Here is an 11,368-nt window from a genome sequence, read left to right as displayed (position 1 = left end):
ATAAGGTTTTCTCTCAAACTCTATGGTCTAAAGCTTTTAAATAAAAACAAACAGTTCAGGTAAGATTACATGAGTTGTCTTCCTTTTCTATTATTGCAATAAAACACCATGACCAAAAGACACTCCAGGAGGAAAAGGTTCTTTCCTCTGTACTCCTGCATCACAGTCGGCCACTGAAGGAAGTCAGGGCAGGAATTCAAGGTAGGAACAGGAGGAGCCACGGAGGAGTACTGCTTACTGACTTTCTCCTCCTCCCCCCAGCAGCTTGCTCAGGCTGCCTTCCTACTCACCCCAGGATCACCCGTCTCGGGTGGGTGGGGGTGGGGATGGGTAGGGGGGGCACTGCCTGCAGTGAGCAAGGCCCATCCACATCAATTGTTAATTAAGACAATACCCTGAAGACTTGCCTAGGGGACCATCTTCTGGAGGCTTTTCTCAGTTAACATTTCCTCTTCCCAGATAACATGTAGGTTTGTGTCAAATTGACAAATTGGCTTAGATACTTTGCTCCTTCATGTTACTGTTTAAAGACAAGTTTTCATCTCTATTACAAGCAGCTAGTTGAGAAATTACTAGATTGCATCATGGAGGATGGCCGGTCTATTACAAGGAAGCTGAGTGTGAAGATGATGATGTAAGTCTCTGGTCATGAGGTTGACACACTCTGATCTTACATGTTGTATTATATACTGTTAGTACTTAAGTGTATAAGTCATTCAAAAATCATTGAAAACTAATTATCTGAAACACCCTCTAAAAGCCTGTCAACTGTTCATATTTTAATTTTTTTTTTAATTAGGATCTCCTTGGACCTGTAATTCCAGCCATTCAGGAAGCTGAGGCAGGAGGATCTCAAGTTCAAATTGCCTACCTGAGCACCTTAGATCTGCCTCAGAAAGTATAAAGGAAGCTGGAAGTATAAATCAGTGGTAGATCACTTGTCTGGCATGCATGAGACCCCAGTTCAGTGAGGAGTGGGTTCAAATTTCAATTTAACAAGGCACAGTGTTGGAATGATGTCTGTAATTCTAGCTAAGCCAAAGTTAGAAATGTTGCAGGTTTTATTCTGTGATTTGAACTGCTTTGGTCCTCAGGGTTTTTTGGTTTGGTGTGTGTGCATGCACGCGCACGCGCGCGTGCACAAGTGCATATGTGTTTATTTTTCAAGCACTTTCCAATGCATATTTAAGTCAGAAGCTCGTGCAGGCCACTTGTGGAAGGCTATGCTCTGAGCATCACAGCTGTCATCTTCATGAGAGCAGCTGTTACTATTGTTATGACCTGAGGAAAACTGACAGGCCCTGTTGGCTATTGACATTCCTTGATAGAAATGGGTGCGATGGTCCCTGGGCCCTCAGCTGATTCTCTCCCTCTCCAGCTAGATGTAATTCCGCTCTAATTGTACTTGGCTCGGGACTGGCGTGCTGCTAGAGTGTATAAGGGATGGAAGGTTGCCTCAGGGAGTGTCTCTGCTGGTGCAACTGTGGGGAAGTCGTCATTAATCATCCATACTGGGCTTAGGTTATTCGGTGATACGGCTGGTTCAATGTCACTTGCATCCTGTAAGGAAGCCGGGCAAGGTCTGTTATTTAAGCTAGACGTGGGTGGAACCCTGCGTTTGGGCTGTCATTGGAGCTCTATGTGGGGTAAGTAGACATTAGATCTCATTCCCCAGAAACACCCTGAAACCTGGATCTGACGCATACCAACCACAATGGAGGGGCACCCTAGCAAAACCATCTGATATTTTTAACGATTGCTTTTTTTTTAGATAAGAAACCAAGATACTACTAAAAAAAATACCATTTTTAAACTTTGATTTGGCACCATCTATATCAATATTTAACTCTCCTCACGTGAAGCCAAGGAGCTTCCACTAGGTCATAGTTATCCGAAGGATTGAATAAAGCCTAATTATTGTCTGTCACGGCAATGCAAAGCAGGCAGCTTCGTGCATGCTGGTGAAACTTGTCACAAGACTGGGCCACCATGTTATATATACATTTAAGGCACAGGGAAAATGGAGGCGCCACAGCCCTGGCCCTGTGGCAGGGACAGAAGGGGATGGGACTGCCTAGTTGCAGGGTGGCGGAGTCCCGCACTGACTAGGTTCTCCTAGAGGAGCCGGCACGGCACAGCGCCCCCTGCTGGCCGGTGATTCCACCGCGCAGCATCACCGCTCGGGGCGAGTGGCAGAATAGGAAAGCAGCTGGCGACCCCTACAGACCCCTTCCATCACTTCCGGCTGAGCTCTGGCAGGCAGAGCAGGGGTCATCGGATCGGGAGTGGGGCGGGCGGGCGAGCGTCGCGCCGCCGCCGCTGTCCTTCGCGCGTGCTCCGACAGCCTAAAGGGTCTGCTGGCGAGGGGGCGTGGCCTGGCCTGCTGGGCGGCTCTGATTGGGCGAGCGCTTGCGAGCGTCGTCCCACTGTCCTTCCCAGAAGCGCTGCGCGTGCTCCGACAGCGTAAAGGGTCTGCCGGAGAGGGGGCGTGGCCTGGCCTGCTGGGCGGCTCTGATTGGAAGAGCGCTTCCCACTTTCCGTTGGCGCCGCGCCTGGGAGGTGAGGAGGCGCCATAACTCCAAGGCCCTTGCCCGCGGAGGCGGCTGCCAGGCTGGGGTGTGCCGCGCAGCAGGTGGGGCAGGTCAGCGGGAGGCTGTGGTGAGGACACGTGGCGTGGTGGCGTGGGCCGTCGGCACAGGGAGGAGTGTGTGAGGCGCGAGGCCCGCGCCTGGGCCACCCTGGGCCTTGGCGAAGAGCTTGACCACGTGGCTGGGCCTGGAGTCCGGGGGGAGGCCTTCGTCCTGAGGCGCACGCGCACACGAGTCCCCAGGGCCCTAAGCATGCGCACCGTGTGTGCTGGGGCCAGGGCAGCACCAGGGCCTCGGGCTTGGAGGCTTCCTCGGCGCTCTGGTGTGGCTTCTAGGATCTGCAATCCCCACCGACCTCCAGTCTAAGGCCTACAGCCAGGCGGGTCCCTCAGCCTGGACAAGGACCCCAACCCATTCTCCCCCAACCCCCGGCTTTGTCAGGGGGCCGCACGCGCATGTGCAGAGCCCACTCACGTGTGGCTGTGTGTGTGTGTGTGTGATTGTGTGTGTTGAGTGGTGTGCTTGAGTGTCGGCAGCGTAGCTCCTGGGCCTTCTGCAAAGTCATTTGTGTCTTCCCTACTTCTGAGTTGCTCTGCGATCAGTTGTCCAATAATAATCAGGCCATGCTCAAAGCCTGCTAACCGGACCCAACCCCCGTGTGGGAAAAGTTCCGCGCTTCCTTTCCTGGTTCATTTATGGGAGCCGTAAAATGACCTTTTAACCCGCATCCTCAGGGCAGAAAAAGCTGGTTACCTTTGTCTAGCTTCCCCCTTTGACTTGCAAATGTTGGCTTATTTGACAGGTAGCCCAAAAGAACTGGTTTTGGCTTTGTTGCAGTCAGCATTCATGCAACATGTTGAGTGTGTATGTAACCCGGTTGTTCCTTACCCCCCCTTCTTAAAAAACCCATCTATATAGATACTAAAATTTCTTTTTCCTTGGATGGTTCCTTTGTACAAAGGAAGATTAGAAAATAGAACCATCTGGCTAGCATAATACATCTTTTGGCCATAATTATTCTGTGCTGTGTATAGATGGCTCAGAGCACTCTGGGGAAATTCCATTACTTCCAATTGTTTTAGTTGTGAAACATTATGACAGGGCTGCACTGACAGCTGCTGTCCCTAAGGAGACAGTCACACGAGATCTCTACAATATATTTTAAGTGTCAACTGTTTTAAATCACATTTTAAAATTGGAAATGAAATAAAATGTTACAATTTTCAATTTCATTGATATACTCTAGCTTCAGTAAAATGGAAAAGGGGATGTAAAGGTAGTTTTATGACTATTGGCAAAATATCTACTCTGAATATTCACTATGGATATTTGACAGTGGGCTGGTGATTTTTGGATAGATAATAAAGACCTATTTAATTTATAAATCAATATATTTCATATATTCTCATTTTCTAACAATTGCTGTAAAATAAACACTTTAACAATCATGAGGATTGAAACAATACAAACTTTCAAAGTAAGTTAAATGAGTATATTTTCATAAAACACATACTTTTTAATATTTTCTGGCATATTAGATTTTCCTTAGAATTAACTATTGGCCTTATATAGTAATCTTAAAAATGTCTAAGCAACTTGACACTTTTTTAATAAATGTTACTCTATTTTGTAGTAATGCGCTTACCCAACATTCTAATGGTTGCTTGCTAGCTAATTGCTACCAACAAAGATTTTGTGTGAGGTAACTTAAGATAAAAGAGGCTCTATAAAAAGAAAGAAAAAAGTTCATGATCTGAGAGAAGGGAGCCTGAGGATAAAATGATTATGTGTCTGAGGCTAGCTTAGAGAGAGGAAGCTCTGCTCCTTCCCAAAGCTCTCCTTTCTTTCTTTTGGTCAGTTTTATTCCCCAGTCTTACTTTTTTCCTCGCTATTGATATAAATAATCCATGTTCATAGATCCAGCATGTGAATCCTTCCACCCTTTTATTTTTAGCACATACACAGATGTCCTTCACAGAGTGTAGCCTGCTCTTGTGTGTATTTTAATTTCTCACAAATACTCTCTAGAGAGATCATCTATGTATTATTTCACTTTTCTTTTTACCCTGTTTTGAATGGGGCCTTGTTCTGAGATAAAGACTGGCTGATTAAACTACATGTTTAAATATTCAGTTGCGTTCTGTGCACATTGCTTCTGTTTACCTAATTTCTCCCTACCACACCAACAAATGCAGGGGTTTTTTTCCTTAAAAAAAAAAAAAAAGAAAAACCTGCTGATAGCAAGGCAATGTTACAATAAATATTAAGTACTCTTTTTATACTTTTAGATTTATACAAAATGTATAGCTAGAAATGGAACTACATGTTATAGAACACAGACAAAATTTTTGCCTATCATCTCTACTTTTTTTAAAGTCAATTATTGATACCCATCGTTTTCTATTTTTCATATTTTCAGACTTTTTAGTTTTTGCCATCCTAGTAAGTATTGGAGTTGGTTGTTTTAATTAGAACTTCTGTTACAAAGATAGCATCTTGTTCTTCTATCAGCCACTTTCTTTTCAAGTTTCTCTTTTTCTGAATGATTTGTTCTTTTACCTTTTTCACTTTAATACTTTTCTCCTTGATTCCTCAGTCCTTCAAAATTATTTTAATGTATGTCTTAAGAGCAAAACTAACTTCTTTATGATAAAATATATAATTTAAAGTAGATGACAATGTAAAAAGGGTTAAGAAACTATTCTGTTTGGTATAAGAACATTGAATATCATGTTTAATATTTTTAAACTGTAAACACATTGAACACATAATAAGATATATAAAATGTTTTCTCTTATAGGTGTCTGTCTTCTCCTATTCTTAAATGAAGTCAAAATGCCAGTGAGACCAGACCTCCAAGTATGTAGTTCCTAGACTACAAAGAAGCATTTTAGTCACTAAAAATAACTTTTGTGTATTTATATATACCTCTTGGTATATTTTTTAGTAATGACAAACTTAATGCTTTATGAAATACTCAAGAGTAACTTAAGTATGGTTTCTTTTATTAAAATATTTTAAAGTATGTTAAGAGCAAAAAATATCAAAAGTATTGATTTATTTACATGTGTTTTCAATATTGAAAATAGTCATTCACAGATTAACATCCCTGGAAATTTAGATAAAAATTTTAAATTGTCACATCCTTACATTTTACAACTAAGTCTGTTCAGTAATCAGATTGCAGTCTGAAAGCTTCCTTATGTTGTTCTGTAATAGAGGGGATAGCAGGTTTGATAAAAGTCATACGATGGTAATACTTAGGTTGAAATATAATTTTTAAAAGGATAAACTTACCTTTATGAAGTTTAATTTTTAAATATCATGAAGTTTATACTCAGATATGCTAGGATTTTGTCCTTGAATTAAATATAGTTTCTATAATGTTGATTTTATTTTTCACTTAGTTTATGATTTTGAGTTGATAAAGTTTGTGATTTTATTTGAGTTGATAAAGATGTAAATATAAATTGGAAGCTTTTAATAAAATATTTTCTATCTGAAATTATTACTATAGAAACTCACTCTGGATAGCAGTATTTTTTTTAAAAAAAATCTTTTAAAAAATATAAGCATTTTATGAGCTGATTTGATTATTTTCATTCAAAAACTATTCTTTGGTAACTCAGTTGCATAGAGTGACTAATTTTGATGGAATATCTGTGTTATTAAATATATCTCTCCAGCAGTTAGAAAAGTGTATTGATGATGCTTTGAGAAAAAATGACTTCAAACCTTTGATGACACTTTTACAAATTGATATTTGTGAAGATGTGAAGATTAAATGCAGCAAACAATTCCTCCGCAAGTTGGATGACTTAATATGCAGGGTAAATACTCAATTTTGTTTAGTAGCTCCTAAAATTGTTACATAAGATTTTACTTTCTAGGAAGAAAAGCTCCATTCAAAACATATAAACAGAGAAAGCCTTGGACAAGCTTGTTTCAAATGATTTAAATGTTTTATCAATATGTGCTTATTAGTTGAGGCTTCTCAACACATTGAACTCTTGTTTCTAAAGTAAAATATATGAAATCTGTGTTTCAAAGGCTACTATTATTAATCTGAGGGAAAAGATTATCTATAAACAATTTATTTTTAGAGACCGATCGCCATATTTGCAGTGATACACAGTGCTTAGTGATTTCGAAAATAAAGCAAACACAAAACATTTCTGAAATTTATATTTAAGAAGAGGTGACTACATACTGGCTCCACATATCCAAGATTGTTGATGAGTCACTGGTTGAATAAGAATTTGTTATCCATTTGTGTTAGCTCATGCCCGTATGTAAATCTAGCACATGGGATGCTGAGGCAGGGAGAACGCCACAAGTTGTAGACCTGACTCAGCTTTTCAGGAGGAGACCCTGTCTCCAACATGAAGTCTTTAACTCTTTCAAATGAAGGAGAAAAGTGCTTCCATAGACTTCCTAGATTTTATGCTGTTGACTATTTGCAGTTTGCCATTAGCTGGGTAGTTTGGGACAGCTTGCTTTATTAAGTCATTCTTCTCATCCTTTCCATTGTAAAGATGTTGAGAATGCCCCCCTTTTCAGATAGATGAGGATTGTAAATTAATGCTGCTTCCAGAACAATGTTTATTCCTTTCTACTGTTTATTTGCAGCAGTTTAAATATGCACATTTCATTTTAGGAACTTAATAAAAAGGATATCCAAACTGTTTCAAACATCTTGATATCTATTGGAAGATGTAGCAAGAATATCTTTATATTGGGACAAGCTGGACTTCAAACCATGATAAAACAAGGATTAGTTCAAAAGATAAGTACTTATTCATATGAGGGAAAGCTGACTAAGGTGCAGTTTCTATTAAGAAAGTCAAACTACTAAATGCAAACTTAGAAACTTTATGTAGAACTTTTGAGAGTAAAGTAAATATTTTTCTGATGTGAGTCTAAGATGAAGGTTCAGAAGGAAACGATGCAAGTTCCTTGACAGCCATGTGAACCTAGGGTGACAAGGTGCCGTGGGCCTCTATCTGAAGGATTCCATGTGAACCTAGGGTGACAAGGTGCCGTGGGCCTCTATTTGAAGGATTCCATGTGAACCTAGGGTGACAAGGTGCCGTGGGCCTCTATTTGAAGGGTTCCATGTGAACGTAGGGTGACAAGGTGCCGTGGCCTCTATTTGAAGGGTTCTCTGCTGACCAACTCAGTTAGGTTGTTTACTGTCTGACCCTACACAAAAACCTAAGACACTGATTTTTATATGTTTAATCGGTTACATATAGCCATCAAACTGATGGTTATATGGGACACATAGTAGGTGCTCATATGTGAATCCAGTTAAAGTAAAATAATTCCAAATATTTCCCAACTAATATAAATTGTCCTGATAATTTTAGCTGATTATAACAAGTGTATCTGTAGTAAGAATTTAAAAGGGAAGTGTAAGGGTTTTTGAAATGGAATTATTATTATCTCCATCCCTATGTTAGACAATAAGGAAATAGAATACGTTAAAAATACAAGACATTTTAAAATGTAAAATTGCTTTGATGATAAATTCAAGAGTTCTCATTTTTAAAGTAATTTTGTTCTAGGTTTATTCACTAAGCAAATACAAGTATATAAATTATTAAAATGGAATTCAAAATAACTAATTTATGTCTTCATTTTTACATGGCTTCCTGGTTTGAAAATTCCAAGGAGATTATTTTAAGTCAACAACAATCAAAAGATGAAGCTGTTATGAATATGATAGAAGACTTATTTGATCTTTTGATGGTAAAAATGGCATTGACTGTTATATAGAGCATTTTTTTATTAGAAAACAATTTGTTTTGGTTCTAAGAATCATTAATAGACTAGCTGGTAACTTGATTGGATTAATCTGTCCAGACTGTATAAAGCACTTAAGCTGACTATATTAAACAGTTTATTGATAAATGAAAGTTAAATAGTTACACTGTGAATTAAAATTTGTCATTTTAATAATAGCTTTTGTAATGATTTATAATAGTGAATTATAAATGAAATATTTATCTTTTTTAGGTTGTATATGACGTCAATGATGAAGGTAAAATATCTTATTTCCATCGAAACAACTTGCTAGGAACTTTTAGTATAAATTTTTTAATACCCATAAGCCTATCCTAGGAATTCATGATCTAATTAAAGAATCAAAGTTTTTCTGTGAAGGACTGGTTAGTAAAATTTTAAACTATGTAGGCCAAGAGGAAAAAAAAACTGTAGACATTAGTTTGGTATTTCAACAAATTTCAAAAATGATTTATGGATAAAATTAAGAATGTATTTTTGTATTATGGACTTGTTAATAAAGCAGAAAATAGTATCTTTGAATTTTATTTAGGAATCAATGTTTGTTTTAAAATTTAAGATGTTAAATTTTTTAAAACATGTTTATAATGAAATTTTACATCGTGTAGAAAAGGCCAGTGTTTGGCTTTATTTTCAGAAAAAAATCTATCAGTTAAGGAACATTTTAAATGTCCATCACATAGAGCTTTCTGATACTTTCTAAAATGTTTGCTGCTTATGTCTGCTCTTCAGAATATCACTACCTAACAGTAATTACTTTGCACTGAAAATGATGTGGAAACTCCTTAACTACACAACAAAAATGACTTCTAATGTAGCAGTTTACTTTTTGCTAAAATCAATGCACAAAAATATTACAGGAGCTCAAACTGGAGCTTGGAAAAGAACATAATGCTATCTGCATATTTGTGGAGGAATGTAGATCTTCATTCTTTTTTCTCCTTTGAGACAGGATCTCACATAGCCCAGGTCACTCCTTTGTATGGAGCTGAGAGGCCTGATCCTCTTGCTGCCACCTACTGAGTGCTAAGATTAGAGGCATGTGTCCAAAATGCCTCACAGATATTTTCAAGAACTCACTATGTCAGAAACATAGACAAACATGTAATGTTTTTCTGAAGTGTCAGATTTGTTGAATAACCATAAGTTCACAAAAATACAAGGACTTCAGTGGCAGTGGTTTGCCAGATAATCAGTCCACTTACTGTGGTAATGGTAATGTGAAATGCAGTTCTTTTATTCCCATCTTATTGTTTACTATCATATCACCTAACACACAATAAATGTATCTTTATCTGTGCATATATGTTTTACAGAATGAATACAGCAGAATTCAAGAGGTTTTAGAACTGGGTTGGTAGAAATATAATAGGATCTATGTTGATAAGATAACCCAAACCACCACCAGGAGACAGTTCTATCTTCAAAATCAGCTGTGGAGAGTTGGGATTGAGAGCAAAGACATGGGCAAATTGTGGGGACAAGACCAGGACAAGGTTTAGAGGAGAATCAGTGGGGCTCAGGTCCCGATCGGATGAGCAAGTAGATTGGCAGACAGCAGTCAAACGTGCCATCCCAGAAGTGGGATGCTAAACTAAAGTCCCAAGGAGAGCTGAGAGTTCTCTGTGAGTTGGTACTTGACCCATACGCCAGGCATCAGATGACTGTGCAGATGTGGGGCCATTACTATAGCAGTGCTAAGTTTTTCTCACTTTATGGAAGCCAGGTGAAGTAGTTTTATTCACTTTCCTTGGTCTGGCTGGGTGATTTTCATGTGTCTGCTTTCTCTGATATAACTTGAATACATCCATGTGCCTATGCAGTCTTGATTAATCTTGAAAAAAAATGTAGAGTTAGCCCCTTTATAATTCTGAGGAATAAGTCATGTATGGGTTACACTCTAGATGGTGCTATTCACACATCCACCTAAGCAGTCAATTATCCTGTGTCTTCAAAATGGAGCTAAAAGCTACTTATAAAATCAAGCCTGAAAAAACACTGTGCAATGTAAAGTAACTTACAAGAACATAGTCTGATGTCGACAGATTGGCTTCTCGTTTTAACTCTTGGTAGTATGGGTAATGTGTAAATCAGCATGGTGGTTGTGATCTTGTATATTTGTCTTTCTATCATAATGTCACAGTTGGTTGAATAATAAATTCATGGTACAGTAGACTCATTGGCAGCAAACCCCAAGTAATTCCGCTTTCCTAATAGCGTTGGTCAAAGTAAATACAGGCTTTTGACCCTTTTATCCCAATCTTTGTTACTAATACTTACACCCTTAGATAACATTGTACCCATCACATGCATAAGTGCATACACACACAGGTATGTTTATACATGTATAGGATACATAATGAGGCAAAAGGATATAGCTGTAGTAAAATTTAAAGAGTTTCAGAAAGTCCTGATAGATCAAGTCTGGGAGACTTATAGGGATGCAGAGTCTCTGCAGAAATGAGGTCATGAACCCAGGCTGGAGAGGTACTGGGGATGTTGCTGCTGCCATAGACTACAGGAACAAGGTATGGTGAAGTTTATAGAAATAAGAAAATATCCAAGTCCAGATGAATGAATAGGTGGACAGGTAAGATGACAGTTTAGTTAGGTCATGTCAGCTTTGGGGATAGAGACAACAGGTCCCTGAGGGAACCAGAAAGGGGTTCCTTGTCAGTCCCTTCACACATACAGACACACACACACACACACACACACACACACACACACACACATACACACACCCCCCAGGTAGTTAGATAACAGATGGGTGGAGGTATTCCCATCAGAATGTCAGGTGTCCTCTTCATTCAGTCCAAGTATGCTATGTCCACTAAGTTCTCAGGCCTGGTTTTCCACATATGATTTTCATATATCCATATAATCTACAGTATAAATTTACTTAAATAAATTTATAGAGTATCACCCTTTCTGCTTTGGGGATTAAGTTATGTTTGTATGCTATGGCTGGCACT

At 38.9% G+C, this 11,368-nt stretch overlaps 1 protein-coding gene across 1 annotated transcript in view; it reads left to right on the top strand.

Annotated features, from left to right (window-relative positions):
* Window positions 1-2,516: 2,516 nt before the first annotated feature.
* Window positions 2,517-11,368, top strand: part of Sycp2 (synaptonemal complex protein 2) — a gene marked incomplete at its 3' end in the record, with an annotated part of 80,345 nt that continues 71,493 nt past the window's right edge. Inside the window, exons 1-6 of the mRNA XM_031373288.1 lie at window positions 2,517-2,632; window positions 5,389-5,447; window positions 6,275-6,418; window positions 7,246-7,374; window positions 8,235-8,339; window positions 8,607-8,631. Of these exons, the coding sequence (XP_031229148.1) occupies window positions 5,424-5,447; window positions 6,275-6,418; window positions 7,246-7,374; window positions 8,235-8,339; window positions 8,607-8,631 (427 nt within the window). The remainder of the gene's footprint in view (window positions 2,633-5,388; window positions 5,448-6,274; window positions 6,419-7,245; window positions 7,375-8,234; window positions 8,340-8,606; window positions 8,632-11,368) is intronic.

Source organism: Mastomys coucha, unplaced genomic scaffold (genome assembly GCF_008632895.1).
Source record: "Mastomys coucha isolate ucsf_1 unplaced genomic scaffold, UCSF_Mcou_1 pScaffold15, whole genome shotgun sequence".
Taxonomy (NCBI): domain Eukaryota; kingdom Metazoa; phylum Chordata; class Mammalia; order Rodentia; family Muridae; genus Mastomys; species Mastomys coucha.
This window is presented reverse-complemented; position numbering and strand designations above follow the sequence as displayed.